At 31.9% G+C, this 18,764-nt stretch overlaps 1 protein-coding gene and 1 non-coding gene across 2 annotated transcripts; one reads left to right on the top strand and one right to left on the bottom strand.

Annotated features, from left to right (window-relative positions):
* Positions 1 to 1,981: 1,981 nt before the first annotated feature.
* Positions 1,982 to 11,241, top strand: LOC114185988 (phosphatidylinositol/phosphatidylcholine transfer protein SFH9). Its single transcript, XM_028073979.1, has 16 exons — positions 1,982 to 2,405; positions 3,123 to 3,167; positions 3,280 to 3,583; positions 4,075 to 4,174; positions 4,416 to 4,682; positions 4,771 to 4,848; positions 5,341 to 5,442; positions 5,525 to 5,574; positions 5,669 to 5,768; positions 5,863 to 5,952; positions 6,061 to 6,153; positions 8,970 to 9,054; positions 9,535 to 9,917; positions 10,013 to 10,087; positions 10,663 to 10,839; positions 10,935 to 11,241. Exons 2-15 carry the CDS (start codon positions 3,161 to 3,163, stop codon positions 10,711 to 10,713), a joined length of 1,785 nt encoding a protein of 594 aa, XP_027929780.1. The 5' UTR covers positions 1,982 to 2,405; positions 3,123 to 3,160; the 3' UTR covers positions 10,714 to 10,839; positions 10,935 to 11,241.
* Positions 11,242 to 11,596: 355 nt separating this feature from the next.
* Positions 11,597 to 11,684, bottom strand: TRNAY-GUA. The gene is given in 2 exon segments: positions 11,597 to 11,632; positions 11,648 to 11,684. It is a non-coding gene; the product is annotated as a tRNA-Tyr (tRNA).
* Between the last annotated feature and the right edge of the window lie 7,080 nt (positions 11,685 to 18,764).

The following is an 18,764-nucleotide window of genomic DNA, read 5'->3' on the forward strand; positions in this document are numbered from 1 at the left end:
TATCCGTATCCTACTCGCCTCATTGACATCCCTACAACCAACTAGACCAAGGGTTACATTATTTAAAACAAATGTGGATATTTTAGTAAGGGTCTTGTTAACCAGTTTTATTTAATTTAAAAGACAAAAATACTCATAAGTATTATACAATTATTATAATATTTTATGCAATGTTTATCGATAAAAGTTAAAAAATAATTAAATAATAAAATAACTAATTTTAAATTAACAGAAAAACTAACAAAAAGTAGTATTAAACATCTAAAAAATTTACAAAAATTAAAAATTAAAAATTAAAATTAAAATATTAATTTGAGATTTAATTGAGTTTTCAAGATGCTTATTTTTATTGCTCAGAAATTTTATAAAATATTTTTGTCTTTATAAAATCAGTTATATGCATTTATATTATTTTAATTAATAAAATTAATTATTCCAACTTTTAATATAAAAATGATAAAATCAATGCACATTAATTATTTCTTAACCGGTGCCTTTTGGACACTTGTTAACATTCATCTTTTAATAATATTAAGTTTCATATACAGTGAATCATCACAAATCTCTTCAATTTGATGAGATTTCAATCTATAATCATCATACAATTACTCTCTTAGAAAACACTATGTTAATCATTTACTCTATTTTCTATAATTGTTTGATTCTTATTTGATAATTATACAATTATAATTTATTTTTTGATATTTGCCTTGAGTTAAAAGAAAATGTTAATCCTTTTGATATTGATAATCGATAATATCATGTTTTTTATCTATACTTTTTATTTTTAATAAAATATTATTTAATTAATATTTAGAATGATAAATGCATAGCTAAGAAGTTTAATATAGTAATAAGATAAAAGTTTGTGAGAAGTAGGATGAGATAGTCAAATCCACACCATATCTAGATGTAGAATCTCTAACACTCACTTTTTATGTCGAACATGTATATCTACGTGTAACTAGTATCATGATAAATCCAATTTTTTTTTTATAAAACATACTTTGATACGTATTAAAAAGACTTTGATATCATATTAAAAAATAAATCTAAAAAAATCGATTTGTAAAATAAAAGTTATCTGCTAAAAGTATACTTTGATACTATATTTAAAAATGAATGTGACTCTAATTCATTGTCATAAAATCAACTTATAAAATATAAAGATTACCCCATTTATATATCTAAGTTAATGTTATCTCTAATCCGAATTAAGATCTCGAAGATATAAATACATAATAAAATTCATAAAACAAAGAGAAGAACCCATATTGTTTTACGGAAACCAATACATGTATATTTACTGTGTTGAATGACTTTCTGTTTATAAAACTTTTCACATTGAAAATACATTTATTGCAATGTCGCTGCAATATCGAAGTGACAACATACATACCATCATGGATCTCCAAAATGATTTTTAAACTAAAGAATAGAACTCCAAAAATATTAGTGCAATATAATATAATACTTATGAACCAAAGCTTTTGTATTATTAGTAAAATTTTTTAATATCACATTTGTTAGATTCACAAATTTTATATTAAATTTATTAGATTGTAATGTATTTTTAAGTATTCATTAACTTCTTTCTATTTCTATTTTCAATCACTTTTACTCAACCAATTAACATTGTTGTAGTTACTCTCTAGCTAGTTGAAAAGTCTAGAATCACGTCAAAAAGTGCTAGCAAGACGCTTTTCCAAATGGGCATTTTCCCATTCGTTGAACTATGTTGAATTTTACAAGTTTTGATTTTTCCAAATTCTTATTAACCAAATTTTATGAATTTTAATAAATAATAGAAAATATATCCATAAACCTCTTTTCAATTTTTTGATTTAGTGAGCATGAATTGAGCCGTGATGTTATGCCAAATGGAATGCGTTAGAAAAGCACGTTTGCGCTGGGAGTGCAAAGGACAAAAAGTTTTTCGACTTCTTTATATTTAATTCCGTTTCCACTCTCGAATTCTAGAACCAGTAGCACCTGATCCCACTCCACCCCACCTCCGTTAACTAACGGCTCTCTCTTGGACTCCCCGCTTCCAGAATTCCACCAACACACAAACCAAACAGCCGCCGTTAGCGCGTCGTAGCAGAACAGAAGCGGCCGTTGCACGCCACTGCTAACGCTTTTGATAACGACGTGCCTCTCTCTTTGTTTCCTCGTTTGTTCCAACGTTTCTCTCTCTCCTTCTCTCTCTCTTTCTCTCTCTCTCTCTCTCTCTATGCGTGTCTCTGTCTGCGGCTTCGTACGGATTTCGGTACTACGAGGAAGAAAGGGGCGCCATTTTTCGATCTTGCAAAGAGAAAGCGATATTCGTTACGCTCATTTTTGCCTATATTATTAGTGTTGTTGTTATTTACCGTCGTGTCTGAAGCTACGCCGTTTCGATTCGGGTACGTGACTGAAATGCAATGTGATTCTTTTTTTTTTCCTTAGGATCGGAAATCCGCGTCCGTGGATTGGTTTGTTGATTGATCTGAGCTTTTCGGTTCTGACATTTTTTTCTACGATTATGATGATCCGGCTCGGTTGTGGAATTTCGGCGCGTTTTTTTTATTGGTTTTGGTCTATTTACATTGGATTCTCTCGAAATTGTGTTTGTTGTTGTGAAATGTCGGTCATTTTCTTTCTTGGTTGCGGGGAGTGTAATGCTGTTTTTCTCTAGTTTATCGATTGATCTATGGTCTTGGGCCTTTTTGTTCGTTTGTGGAACTGATTCAGCTGAACAATCGCGTTGTTTTTGTGAATTTCTTCAAGTGTTAGTCTTTACTGAGGAACAGTTTTAGATTCTGTGGAGTTTGTTGTAATTGTCTTTCTCTGTTTTACTTCCGGTTTTTTCTTGATGAAGGGGTTATCTGCGTAATGGCGTAATCCAATTTTAGTCTTGTGTAGAGGGTAAAGGGTTTAGTTTGTGGAGTGATCTGGGGTCTTGGTTTAGTTTTCTATTTTTGTATGAATTTTGTTCCCTAATTATTCCAGATGAATAATTTTTTTATTTGTGGTTTTTATACACGAATTCTTGATAATTTTTGTAATGCCTTAGCTGATGAGTATTCCTAATCCTGGTTTGCAATTGTTGTTATTAAATGCGTTTTTTCCCCCTGGTGCAGAGGCAATCTAAGTACAAATTACTGGTGTCTTGAATAGAATGCCAGGTACATAGCCCTAGTCCGTTGTGGCATTGACATGTTGGATTTGTGAACATATCTTTGTTATTCTGGTTGTTTTGGGACTGTAGTTTTTTATTCTAAATATTGATGTCTGTAGATTTAGAGGAAGTATTAGCTCAAGAAAATGAGAGGGGTAGAAGTTTGGAGCCTGAAACCTCCGAGGATGAGTGGCGGAAGTCTCGAGCTAGATCTCTTAGGAGAAAAGCAATGACTGCTTCAACAAGACTTAGTTATAGTCTCAGGAAGCGTAATACACGTGTCGCAGATAGTGAATTTGCTTCAATTTTCATAGAAGATGTTCGCGATGCTAATGAGGAAAAAGCTGTGAATTCATTTCGTCAGGTGTTACTTACAAGGGATCTGCTTCCAGATTCCCATGATGATTATCATACAATGCTGAGGTAAATGAATGTGTCTAGCAAGTTTCTTTTCTATTGAGTATGCTATTTCTCTTTTGACTGCTTAGTTTTATTGCTTTAGAAATAAATGCATGTTATGATCTATTTTGTTCGTAACCTGTGGAATGTTGATTCATTTGCCATAGAGGTGCAGTTTCTAATTTAACTTAATTTGGGAATATTAGTTCTGCAAATGTGCAACTTGAAGCATCTTATCTGGAGTCACATTTTGTAGCTTCTTCCTCAATAATTGACATGATTTTGCTTTCTTTGAAGTATTCTTCCTCTTTTAAAGAGAGATCTGGATATTTGATTATTGTTAGAGGATCATTTGTCCAAATTGCCATTCATTCGTGTTTAAAACCTTTTTTCCAGCAACTTCTGGAGAAAACTAAAACATGTTGAAGTTCTTATCTCGACAAGCTTTTGTATAGAAGAAATATCTTTTGATGTGCAATATGCAAGAAAGGTCAGCTGATGTTTTCATGCTGCAGGTTTCTGAAGGCCAGGAAATTTGACATCGATAAAACAGTTCAGATGTGGGAAGATATGCTCCGCTGGAGGAAGGAGTATGGAGTAGATTCTATTTTAAAGGTAAAGTTTCATAGTTGGTTGTTTTCCTTTTGGATATTAAATAATCCATTGTGTACTAATTGGTACCCAAATATTGAAGGAGCTTAGCTTAGTTTTCAACTGGTAGCCATCCATAGCTTGTAAATCTAGTGAAGAGAAATCCTGCATATATCACTTTTGGAAGATTTTCCCAAGATGATTTCCTTGATAAAGAATTACTTCAATCTTCTCACTACTGAATGTTATGATGAATTATATGTAGGACTTCGTATATAAGGAGTATGGAGAGGTTCAGCGTTATTATCCACATGGTTACCATGGTGTGGACAAAGAGGGCCGACCGGTTTATATTGAAAGACTTGGTCAAGTTGAACCCAGCAAGTTGATGAGTGTCACAACAGTAGATCGATTTTTAAAGTATCATGTTCAGGGATTTGAGAAAATGTTTAAAGAGAAATTTCCAGCATGTTCTATTGCAGCAAAGAGACATATTGATAAGACAACAACAATACTTGATGTGCAAGGCCTGGTACATTCTATGTTTACAGAAACATATTTGAATAACCAAAATAGCATTATGCTGAAATCAAAACTTTAATACTTGGTATATTTTACAGAATTGGGTGAGTTTCAGCAAGGTTGCACATGATCTTGTTATGCGCATGCAAAAAATTGATGGTGATAACTACCCTGAGGTAACTAAATGTTGTTGGAACTTAAATTTAAGTTGATCTACAAATCATAGTTTACTGGCTTCCTTTTATTTTATTTTATTTTTTGCATTAAAACATAATGGAACGAACAAATGATGAAAAAAAAAAAACTGAAGTTTGGAGGGAAAAAAATGCAAAAACACTCATAAGCACATGGACCTACTTAGTAATAATTCACCTTCCTCTGTCATGAGTACCTTGCCTACTTTTCCTCTCCATTTACATGCATATGTTCATATAGGTGCATGCTTGTACATGAACTCAAGCATATTTCAGAATGGAACCTGAATTAGGTATGCAGACTGCAATTGTGCTAATTAACCCACAATGACTATCACTAACCTACTTCCTACTTATACAATAATAATACTTAAATCATACCATTCTCTGTAACCCTTACTGTAAAAATAAATTGCTGTTAGTAATATGGCTATACAGTCATTTTTCACTTCTGAATTTGGTCCTTTTTTGCAGACATTAAACCAGATGTTTGTAGTTAATGCGGGTAGTGGGTTCAAACTACTATGGAATACTGCAAAAGGTTTTCTTGATCCAAGGACGACGGCCAAAATACATGTATATATCTATTTTACTTTGTAAGTGTTTTCTCTTTAGATATAAACAAGCATTAGTATTTTGATTCATGCTGAATCTACAGGTTTTAGGTAACAAGTTTCAGAACAGATTGTTAGAGATTATAGACTCGAGGTTTGTGTTCAAGTTTGAACTGTTTCATTTAAGTGTTTCTATGTCTAATAATGGATATCATGTGAAGCATTCCTTTGTTGTCTTTTATCAACAGCCAACTTCCAGATTTCCTTGGTGGCAGTTGTTCATGCCCAAATGATGGAGGGTGTATTAGATCTAACAAAGGGCCTTGGAATGATCCTAACATTTGGAAAGTATGGCATTATGAGGATTCCCACACTTTTAGGAAATCAAATGTAAGAATTGTTGCCCAATTGTACAGCTAATACTTCCTTTTTCTATTTACAGATATTACATTCTAGAGAAGCAATGAAGCTGACAAAGTTTGGAAGTTCCTCGGTTGCTAATGAGGTAGATATGAAGTCATATACCAGCAAGGTAACACATAAATTTAGTGCCAATACAGTATATTGTTGTAGAATTCACAAGTCTTGCTCATATTCTTTTGCATGCTGTGAAGCTTTTGACATGATCGTTTCATCATAGGTTACAAGCTCTGAAATATCTGAAACTGTATCAGCATCAGCAGCAAGATTGAGTCCTTCAGCTTCGGTTCAATCAGTTCCTTCTAGTGATAAAGTGAGCTGACTTTATATTTTCCTTGTGTTTTGTTTTTTATCTTATATATTTTTTATGTTTGAGTTTCAAATTTAGCATTTTTTCTTATCTTCCAAACAAGAATCTTTACTGATTACTCATTTTATAAATACATTTATTGAAAGTATTTTGCTTGTCATATGATATTGAAAGGAAGTGCTTCAAAGATTACGAATGATTTATGCTATGACTTACGGGTTGACAGACACTAATTTGGACTCTTAAGCTTGCTATTATGTAATCTTGTTGATTGGAGCCATAGACCAATCCAATATGAATATTTTCTTACACTATTGAGAGTCTCTGGCATCTTTACTGAATTTGTGCTTGTTGTGTACTTCTTGAAGTAAAATGCAAGTATATGTCATTTGCAAAGACTAAAGCAAATAGGGTCACGGTGAATACAAGTTTCTTTAGTATCAAGTGTTATTTTTGATAGATGTGTCTGTCTTGAATCACTTTTCTAGGCCGGAATTCTGTGTTAGAGACTATTTATTAATTTTGGTGTAAAACAGAGCACTTATAATCAACTAATGGCATCAATAATTATATTCTCCAACTGTTTGGCATACAACTGAGATTATGATTTTATTTCTGCCTCATTTAGTGGTGCCTTTCCTTTGGTAATAAAATCTTGTATCAAAAAGTAAGGAATATGTTCAGATCCAAACTCATCTAATTAACATGTTATTAAGCAGTGCTGTTAAATAGTTATTATTGTGGTACTATAGTTCTATGGCATTGGAAAATTTTCTCAGATTCCCAATCACGACTCCATTGTGGTGCACCTCCTGCGAAACAGATATTGCAGCTGACCTTTATGGCTGTTGCTGTCTTATGGCTTAGGAATAAGGATGTGGGAACTACACTATATTTTTTCCTGAGTCCTAGTGTGCCATTCCTCCCACTCACATAAAACCTATTAAATTTCTCCTATACATAAACTTCTGCTTATGGCTTCATGTAAGGGTCAACTAAGGACTCCACTCCTCCATCGATCTTTGTTCACCTCTTCCTGCATTCTCTGTTATCACATATAAGTCTATTGGCTAATTGAACTTAAGTTAGTTTTATGCAAATTTTTATGTATTTTATTTATTTTCATACAGCTTATTTTTCATGCTTACATAATTGATACGTATCATATATTTCAGCTGCTTGAAACTTCAGCTATTTGCCATGATGCTATTGATATATGACATGAAATATTTTTAGCTTTCTGCTTTTTTTGTGACCCACAATCGATAATACTGCTATAAAGTACACTCACTCCCAGTAGAAATGTGGTTAATGCTAGCCCAGTTTTTTTGAAAAACTGTTTTAAATTTGAAAGTGAAAAATTCAATGTTCATCAAAAAGTTGTGCTTGTGCATATTCAAGTTAGTGCTCCTTTGTTTGTTATATGGTAGTAGGTCATTTGTAAGTTATACTGTAAATCCTCATTGAGGTTCACAGCATGTCTTATCTGCAAAATATGATAAGCCTCCTCTTTCTAAATTTACATTACATTCACAAGAAGTAAATAAAAAAAAAATTCTAGAATCTAGAATACAGAAATTCAATCCCAAAATTAGATAGAACTGCGGTGGATTCCTACCTACATCTATTGACCTTGATCTAAAATTTTACTACTATTCATTTCTTACGCTGATTGTATGGCCAAGGAATGCAGTGGTAACTCCTAGCTTTTATTAGTGAAACCAATGAAGACAGAACTGATTCAAAACATAATAATTATATTAATATAGTTGTAAGTGTATGCATATGTATACTTATACGCATCATGTCAGCTTTTGATCATAACAAGTATAATTCCATCATGGTGCTACCAAAATTATGGTTGAGGATGTCAAACTATTGTATATGAAGGTCTCGGATTTAGGCAGCAAAATGGGGAATTGTGAATGCTGCTATGATTTACATGCTTGGTCAATGTTGAGTTTGTTTAGATACTATTTCATTTTGATATTAACTTGTGAAGCTTATTGAGTGGTCAAAGCTATTGATGTCTGGAAAATTCAAGAACATGTTTGTTTTCTTTCTTTTTGAACATTCTGGTGATGCATTTTAGTTTTTGTCTTTGAGAGTGAATTTGGTTTCTGAAACACTTTATTGGCTCCCACATCAGCTTAGTATACTATCATTTGGGATAATTTTTATGCCATTTTAAAGATTTGAGGGTGTTAAACCAAAAGAAATAGATTCCAAATACAAATGGAATTTTATTCATTAGTTATTCAATTGGTTATTTTTATCTTGGGTTTCTCAGAATAAAATGGGTGTTTAATAGACCACCTTCTTGATCTCCACACCAGCTAAGTCTGTTGATGTAGATAATTGGTCTATGTAATACCAAAAATACCAAATTTAAAACATTAAGAAACGATTTAACTTTAAACCTTATGAGAAATAAGATGATGTTTGAAGTTCTTAGTATTTACCATTTAAGATGATTAAGGTGACTTTTTGTTAAGCAAATTTAATTATGAAATTATTCATATAGCTCTTTTCAAATTTGTGCTTATTTACTGTTAGCTTTCGACCTTACTGAACAAGTTAAAATGACTTATTTTTATTAGTTTCGCCATGAAGCTTATTTAATAAGGTAAAGAAAACTTACAAGAACTAAGTTGGTCACCAGTCACTTCAATGAACTCATAATCTCATAAATGCTCCCTATAATATATATTTTTGAAACTTGTCTGTTTCTCATGTGTGAATATGGCCTTTATCTTGGAACTTTTTCTCTTAACTTTAGGTTATCTGCATCTCATATATGATATGCAACCGTATTTCAGAAAACAACGAGAGACTGTGCACCTAGTGCAAACCTACTCGAGCCAGTTAATGCTGCCAGAGATGTTGGGGATGTTGATTTAACAGGTATGTGATTCCTTATGTCTTTCTAATTGGGGACTTCATTCTTTTTATCAATAAATGTTAAGAGGATGAACTTTTGTTGTGGCCGATGAATGATGATAATAGAACTTGCTACATAACCTGTAAACAATCTTTGTTTAGATGCTCCACTTGAGCTGAGGAAAGGAGGTATATTAAATTTGTTAAGCAAATTATTTCACTTGGTCCAATCTTAACCAAGTTACATCACAAAATGAAAACGCCAGGATAGTATGGTAGTTCCTACGGCAATCTATTTTAAGAACAGGATGGATATTTATTGCTTTGTTTTCTTTAGTGCCAGATTATTGATTGAATTTTTGGTATGTGTGTTGTTAAATTTGAATTGTCGAAAGGTTTATCTCAGCTTTATTACTAGTTTGAGCACACCTCATTTTGTTTCCTTTTCTAGTATGGAGAATTTCTTATCTTTATACTAATTGTAAAAAATGATGCATCTGATAGGTGATTCAAGCAACAATTATCTCAGAAGACTTCCACAGAAACCAATTCCCTATATTACAAGTATTTTGGCTCAAATCGCAGTCAAATTGTTAACTTGTATTTATGTAGTACTTGCGGCATTGGGGAGATTGTTTATGGTTCGCTCTGTAGACAAACAACCAAGAAACCATGAGAGAACCCAATCAGCACAGTCCAATTTCCAGGAACATTTAATTAATGCTGCAATAAAAGAGCCACTTTGGCAGAGGTTGCAGAATTTAGAGGCGGTGGTTACTGAGATGGCCAATAAACCTAAAACAATTCCTCCTGAAAAAGAGGATATTCTTCAAGAATCATTAAGTCGTATAAAATGTATAGAATATGACTTGCAAAAAACAAAGAAGGTAGTGCGAGTCTCCTACCGTAAAACCCATCACAGTTAAAGTCATATTGTTCTGTGAATTTACATGTGTTGATCAAGTTTGCTGCTTCATGTTAGGCCCTGCTTGCAACTGCTTCAAAGCAAGTTCAGCTTGCCGAGTCATTGGAAAGCTTAAAAGAGGGTAGATTTGATGTAAGTTGCTATTGGCCCTCGCTTTTAGTATGATAATTTAGTCTATAAATTAATTGACCGTCGTATAATGATGCATTGATCTGTGAGTGTAAATACTTTTCAGCTTATTTGATGCAGAGTTTAAATTGGAAGATAGTGGTCATAGAGGTTATTCTTTAGAGTACACACTCACGATAACTCCTTTAATATCCTATCCTCCTTGTAACAATTACGTAAGTCGTTAAATCAAATAAAGGAGTTCAAAGTATTTCGGACCAGTAAAATGTTATTTTTAATAGGAAACTCTTACCAGGAAATTTGCGACTGCAAGTAACCAAAAGTAAAGCTACATTATCCACCATCATATTCTCTCGACTTTTTTGAACTGAGGTCCTTCCTCAATTTGAACTTTGCGCACTATGCATTACATTTCAATATATTACTCAATTCGAATTGTTGTATACACACCCCTTTGTATTGTTTTAATGCAATGGACAAAGTGATGATGGGTTTTGGTGATAACTTTTTTCCTGCTGTTACTTGTCTTGAATGCTTGTACACAGTATATAAACGTATAACATTTTTTCAAATTACAGGGGTCAAACTCATGTTGGCCTAAAAATAGAAGTTATGGCCCAGGAAGATGAGCATTCCATTTTTCAGCATCGGTTTGCAGGGGTTGCTAGTCCATTGTTTGTATACTCTACACCTCAATTTCTATCAGATCTAAACTTCCATTGGCTTATATAAAAGAACTGCTCTCATTCTCCTAGGTGACTTTCCTTCTATATATTTTATAAACACAATATTATAGTTTCACATTCCCTGAAAGAAACGGTGGGATCTTATGATATTCATTTCTTTTCAGGTTTGAGGAATGGGCTATGAGGAGTAGATATAGCCCGATAATGTATAGAAGGCAAGAAGAATTTTTTATGAGGATTCTGGACTCCGAATTATTCCTTTCCAATTTATAACTGAGTGTGTTAACCACATTTGTCTTCATATTGGCTTTTCTGTACAGAGGACATAAATACAAAAAATGCTCTACTCAGATTCTGATGTATTTTACTACCAATTGCATATATGCAGAAGAAACATTTTCTGTAATATGTTGTATAACACAGAAAGATCTTAACAGTAAATTTTTTTATTTTACTAGAGGATGTGCTTTCCGCTGAAATTTGTAGTTTTGGATGATTCTCATCACTCTGGTTTCTAGAGAATCAGGTGGAATCAATTGAAAATTTATGGCTCCTAGTGGATAAAAATGCAGTACTAAATATATTACAAATAAATAAATGATATTCTGTAAAACCTTTTAATATAAAACTACTGATGTTGATTAAATTGATCATTTTAAATTTACCATGTTCTTAGGTGTATGGTTTGTAAAATAAACTTGTGGTATTGTTAAAACTTGTTTATTTTTTGATTGAGAAATTTTTGCAGTGAACCGTTATGAATATGGGGTTAGGAATGTAATATTCAGTTTATTCTAATTTTCCATACGTTATCGTCAGCAAAAATTCCGACCTGCCGGATTCGAACCAGCGACCTAAGGATGTCTGTTCAAACCAACTACAGTCCTCCGCTCTACCAACTGAGCTAAGGTCGGCTTGTTCTAATATTTATTTTTAAACTATTAGTTTGTGCACCCCAATTTTTTTCTGCACTGCAATAAGGTTTATAATCTCTATTCAACCAATCAATTAAATAATATTAAAAACCTTAACTATTTTTCTTTTTCTTCTTCCATACGAGTGTTACACCTCTCCTGTCTTTAAATTTATCATTTATTCTTTCTTTTCTTCGAGCATTTTTCTTCATTCCCAAATTATGGTTCTAACTTTTTTCTACCCATTCTTGCATCTCGTTGAGACTCCTTCATCTATCTCTGTGTTGCATGATATTTTTCTGACCCGATTCTCATTAACATTGTTTGAAAATTGTTCTTGCAACTAAACCACATAGTCAGAAGGAAAGGAAAAAATAAATTATGATTTTTATACTTAAGTGAGATGTTAGTCAAGATTTAGAATGTTTTTCCCTTGAGGCAGAAAAAGGAAGTTTATATCCTTGATTCCTACTTTCAACGGTGGATTTTGATCAAAATTTTTGGGAAAGTTAAAATAATATACTTAAAATTTATATATTTAATACTACTGTTACTAATCCAATCAAAAAACTATATAATTTAGTATAGCTATAACTATAAAAGAAATTACACATATATAATGATTGTCCATCATTTTTTCATATTCTAGAACTTATCACATGATTCAATCATAACTACATTTTTTAGCTATTTTTCTTTTACCAATATAAATAATCATATTATCTACAAAATATTCATTTTGCCTTTTACTAATGTGCACATATCGAATTCAAAAGTCATTACAAGCATTTCATTTCATTGTTATGCGATGAGTAACGATATTGTTCTATTTTGATCTTCACTTTTCTTTTATCAATTTTAAAAAATGAATTTATTTTTTTGTTTTTCATCAATATACCTATTTAAAAAACAAATTTAATACTAAAAATAATTAATCATAATCTAATCAAACATTAAGAGACATAACTACTACAAAAAATTATGATAATCGAATCTACTTAAAAATTGTCTATAAAGAGCTCCGCCACTGCTTACGGTGGATAAATTGTTGTTACAACTGAAAATGTGACTAGCTAGTGGGTGAAAAGTTAATGTTACAAGAGTGCGGTTTATATTGTCTCCTCATAGGTATGAAGATGATGACCCATTTTCTATCTTAAAGTTGATCCAATAATCATTTCCTTATTCGACTTCGTGCTCATTAGTAAGTCTTCGGGCTTTGTTACTAATTGTTTGTTGGCTAAGGATGGTAAAAAATCATTAAAAATTTTGTAATAATAGCTGTAGAGATTTTTATTGTGTTTTTTAATGAGGAGTAGTTTGGAGAATATCACTTTTATAGGGGTGTAGGAAGAAATACAGGGAGCTGCAAAATGAAACACCCCTATTTTTATATCCATATTTGACTGTATTTGTATTATAATTTCAGTATTTATTCTTATATCCTTATTTGACTCAACTGTTTTCGTTTTAAATTATTAAAGTACTTGTATTTCAATAAAATTATTTTTATTGCTCTCTCTCATCTTCTTAACTTTATTTCATTTGAAATTTTTTTATTTATTTTTTAACAATTTTTTAATGTCGTTTTCAAGGGTTGTGATATTTATAAACTTTACTAAGATTTTGATATACTTTTTTTCTCATTATATTTTTTTATTATACATTTTTTTCTTTGTTTGATTTTTGTTCAAATAATATATTGTATTTGAAAAAAATATAAATGTCAATTTCATTAAATCAAATAAGTTTTAAAACATAGACTATTTTTACTCTTTTTAACATTTTATTTATTATTTAATTATTTCACGTAATAATATATAAATTTAAAGTATTTTATTGTATTAATTTTTGTAATGAGTTCTTTTGACATTGAATTATTAATAATATTATATTTTATTTATTGTAATTTTATATTTTTGTAAAAAAAATTCAATTGTTTATTTATTTTGTGCATAACAAAAAGGAACTATGAACAAAAAAGAGCAAATGTCTTGTGTATTGTAGATATTTCATTTTTGAAAGAAAAATGCTTAAAACTTGAAAAATCTTTAAAACATGATAATTTGTTGGATATTGGTAGGAAATATGAGTTTTTTTAGTAGTGTAGGTTTGGAAAATGATAAGCCAATTGATATTTTTAATTATATAAAAAGAATAAATTCTTTTCCAAATGCATATATAATGTATAGAATAATATTAACAATTCTAGTGTAAATTGTTTCAGCCAAAAGGAGTTTCTCTAAGCTAAAGGTAATAAAAACTTATTTAAAATCAACAATGTCTCAAGAAAGATTAAACAAATTATTCCTATTATCTATTGAGAAATAAATGTTAAATGAAATAAATTATGACAATTTAATAAATAATTTTGCATAAAAAAATTCAAAAAATAAATTAAATAAAAGACCTCATTTTTTAAGTTTATTTTAGGTCTGTCAAACCATTGAGTCGCCCCTGATTGTAAACTTGGAAATGCGCAATCGATCATGCAAGAACTCCAAGACTTGATAGAGAAACAAATAATTATATTGATGAATGTTAAAAGAGAAAGAATAGATTCAAGACCTTCCTCATTTTATGAGTAATATAACTTCAAGAAGAATCAATAACTAAAATAAGAAACATCACCAGAAATGAGTAAAATAAATAAACAAAAAGGTTCCAAGAGATATTTACAAAAGGAGACTAAAAGAAGTTGGAAAATAAATAAAAAGCAATATAGATTATAACTTTTAGAGGTTATAGAATAATCTAAAAACATCAAAGAATATGCTGTAATACTCTATATTACAAGAGTGGTTGGTTAGAGACACGTATACAAAAGTAACTTCCTTTGACATATGCAGTAGAAGTTTGTTAGAGGTACATATGTAAAAGTAACTTCCTTAAATGTGTCACTTTCAAGCACGTATTAATTTTAACCACCTTTACTATGTCATTTTTAAGGTCATGTGTTTGTTAGGAGTTTGCTTTAGGACTCCACGTGTGTTTTTTGTTTTTATTTGTTTCACTTTTTAAAATATTATTTTAGTTTTAAGAAACAGTTAGGAGGAGTTATATGTTGACTCATAAGAAGTTGGTTAATTGAAAGTTATGTTTTCAATTTTTTAGAGAACTTGTATTTTTTAAGTGTTGTAATATTGTAATTATGGTGTGTGAGAGTTATTGAACTTTTTCTCTGTTTTGTAAACTTTGCAATTTTTTAGAGAACTTATGTTTTTTAAGTGTTGTAATATTGTAATTATGGTGTGTGAGAGTTATTGAACTTTTTCTCTGTTTTGTAATTTTTGCAATACTGTGCAATATTGTTCAGTGTTGAAAGTTAAAAAATGGTATCATATAGATTTGTTCTTGAGGCACCTGTAAGAGTAAAATCTAAAAGCATGAAAAGATATTCAAATCTATCATCAATAACACCACCAATCTTTAGTGGTGAAAGTTATCAAATTTAGAACATTCGAATGGAAGGCTACTTAGAGGCTTTAGATCTGTAGGAAGTGATAGAAGAAAACTCTAGTGTTTCTCCATTACCTGACAATCCAACAATGACTCAAACAAATATTAACAAAGACAAAAAAAAAAACCAAAAAAGCTAAGGCAAATGCGACCCTTTTTGTTGTAGTATTACCAACAATTTTCACTCAAATCATGACTTTACATTCAGCCAAAACCATTTGGGAATATCTTAAAAAGGAATATGATGGAGATGATCGAATTAAAGACATGAAAGTGCTAAATCTTATTAGAGATATTGAATTGTAGAAGATGAAGGAATTAGATTAGACAATACTCTGAAAGACTTTTAAGCATTGCAAATAGAATAAGATTCTCGGTACCAGTTTAGTGACTCTTGCATTGTTGAAAAAATTTTGGTTACTATACTTGAAAGATTGAGGAAACCATAACCACGTTGTAAAACACCAAGGACCTGTCCGAGATCACCTTTGCACAATTGTTTAATTTGTTGAGGAAGCATTACCAACCAAACATGAAGATGGTGGGAGATGTAAGACTCGAGAAAATTAAATAATTAAATAAATAATTATTTAATATAAATGTGGGTAATGAAATCTTTGTGGAATTTAATGCGGGGATTTATAACAAGAAATAGTACTAGCTTAAGTAGTTGAGAGTACATAGTTATTATGAGAGGACTTCGGTTCAAGTCTTATAGATGCCATTAGTGTGTTAATTTAATTGTTTTATTATTTTAATAATATGTTTGACCATGGTGCATGATAATATAATCCTAGATGTGTAGGAATTATCACGAAACATGAATTGATTGATTGAATGGTTTGTTATGCATTGGCTTGACAGTTGTGTGTTTGAATCTTGGCTTACATGAAATATGTCCTTTTTTGCCAAATTTCTTTTTGGCGTGAATGGGAACGATTAGGAAGCCCTAACCATGGGGACAACTAGAGGGCTGAGAGACCGATTGGTAATGACAATTGAATGGTCATTAAACTCTCTTTTAATTAAATTTTGTTGTAAATGGTAATTATTAAGTTAGTAATTGTGAGAGAGAGAGAGAGAAGAGAACTGTGAGTGCGCAACACTGCATTTTTGTGTGAGCTCTGAGGAGAGGATTTCTAGAGCATCCATCTGTGTCATAAAGAGAGAGAGAGTGAAAGTTGAATTGTTGGAGGGGCAAAGGGAGGCCTTCGCTGATCAAAAAGCAACTCTAGGATTTTCAATTGGAACAAGGAATACTAGGTTAGGGGAGCTGAACCCGTATTTTGTGTGAATTTCCGGTAAATGATTGATTGTTTGAACTGTTATATGTTACCTGTCTATTTTCTATTCGGGTTTATGGAAATTTTCCAAATACCACCTGGCTGCATTGAAGACCTGCCAGGCGACACATGTGCTTATGCCTATTTTTTGGGTTTTTGCTAGAAATCGCCTGACAGTATGAACTGGTCGCAAGCGACACAATCTGTCTAACCCAAATTTATGGGTTTTTTGCATGAACCGCTTGGCGACGATGAACACCTGTCAGGTGACGCGAGCATATTTGACTCATTTTTGGTGTTTGGTGAGTTCTTGGCCTTTCTGATCGGGGTAAAATGGATTCTTAACTGTTGGATGAATGAGGGAGGGGATTAACAATGGAAATATGTTGTAGTTTGGGGTTAATTGAATGAACATTGATATATACGAATATTAGGATTCGAAAGATTGGGGATTATAGGTTTTTGGAGATAATTGTGTAGTAAAAGGCAATAGAATTATGTTTGTTTGAATCCTAGTGTGGTATATGTGAACCTAAGCACATGATTGGAGTGGATTGAGTGGAAAATTTATGAGATATGGGATAATGGGGATTTGAGGGTTCTCAAGTGCAGGGAGATTCTGGGTTTTACCCAGAACTGGATGCACCGCTTGGCGGCACCTTGTTTGCCGCTAGGCGCCAATGTGGTGGAAATGGCATTGGGTATTTGAGATATGCAGTGCGGGTTTGGGAATTTTGTTGCATTTGGGGTTATGAAAAATGAACTTATGAGACAGGGGATGAGGTGTTAAAAGGGTAAATAATGCATGAAGTACGGTCATGGAATAATGTTTAATCTGAATTAGTTTTGGAAGAATTGGAATACAAAGATAGTATAGAAGGGGTTTAGTTAAATTTGGGCCTTACATAATTTGGATGTAGAATATAACTTAGGACTCAGAGTTCTCTCGTGAGTCACCTAAGTTGAGTGTAAGGTGGGATTATATGGCTAAGTGTTGATTTTTATGTTGGGATTGCAGTAGGGATGTCTGGCAGGGGTGATTGTAGTTATTGATTAAATAAGACTTCAATGATTAAGATATTGGTAATTGGTTGCTGGAATTGGAGTCCCTATGTGTAGACTTAACTGGTGATTTGGATCGAAAGTGAATACGGTTCCAAATGGGAATGGTATGAGTGCATTATTAATGAATAGGCATATGAGCAATATGGATCAGAATAAAGTATAGGAGTTGCAATTTGGTGGTTCCAGGTGAGTCTACAAGAAGTTGAGAGGGTGAGACTTAATTCTACAAAGTGTAAAACCAGTAAAATTGTGTTATTGGTGTAATGCCCGACGGTGAGGTCTGAACTGTGTTGGTCTCTTGGCAAGCGTACCAAAAGTCAATTGTAGTATAATGATTTAAAGTAGGAATGTCAAACCCACGAGGAACGAGTTCAGGTAAAATAAATAATTATCTCGATCAGCATATATATATATATATATACAAAAATTTTAATTTGATAGATCACTGGTAGTTAAACTAAATTGCATAAACAAAATACAGTAAAAACATAAAATTTAGATAAAAGATCGGTAAGAAAAACTGAGATTGAATTTCATCTATCTCCCTTGTATGTAATCTGGATGAATATAATACATAACATCTGAAAATACCAATATTGATGCACATTCAAAAATCATTTATATTGATCCCTCGCGTATAAAATTCATAAGATAGTTTCCTGAATATTGATTCCTCACATATTCAGCAAACTATCCAGCATTACGGTTGAATGTTAAAAGCAATTGATATATTGAGATCTATTCTTAGCATCACAGTATATCAAGTATCATTGTTCAAATCAGATTTTCAGAAATACTTTCGAGTCAAATCTTAAAATCAAAATCAAACATCTATTGATCAGATAAAATCAAGCATTAAGAACAGAACAATAATACCAATATTGAGTAAAACAGAAATGCCATATATAAATATTACCATATTACATCCAAGTTTGAGTAGATTACATTCAATCCCAAAGGAGAAAATTAGCCACTCATGGCAGCCATCAAAACCTATGAACTAAAGAAGAAGAAGAAAATATGAACTGTTTTTATGCTCCTGGTCGCAGCTCCAGCAAGTCTGCAGTTCTTCTTCAAATTCCCCAGTTGGTCTGCAGTTCTAAACTTCCACACTATATATACAGCACGAACTCTCGCTTGGGCTATTGAATCTCGCTTGGGCGAGATAGAGTACTTCAGCATGAAGAAAGGGTCTCGCTTAGGCGACCCAATTCTAGCTTGAGCGAGAATCACATAACTGCAGAGGCTCCTTCACGAATTCTCGCTGAGGCGA

Source organism: Vigna unguiculata, chromosome 5, assembly GCF_004118075.2.
Source record: "Vigna unguiculata cultivar IT97K-499-35 chromosome 5, ASM411807v1, whole genome shotgun sequence".
NCBI classification, from domain to species: domain Eukaryota; kingdom Viridiplantae; phylum Streptophyta; class Magnoliopsida; order Fabales; family Fabaceae; genus Vigna; species Vigna unguiculata.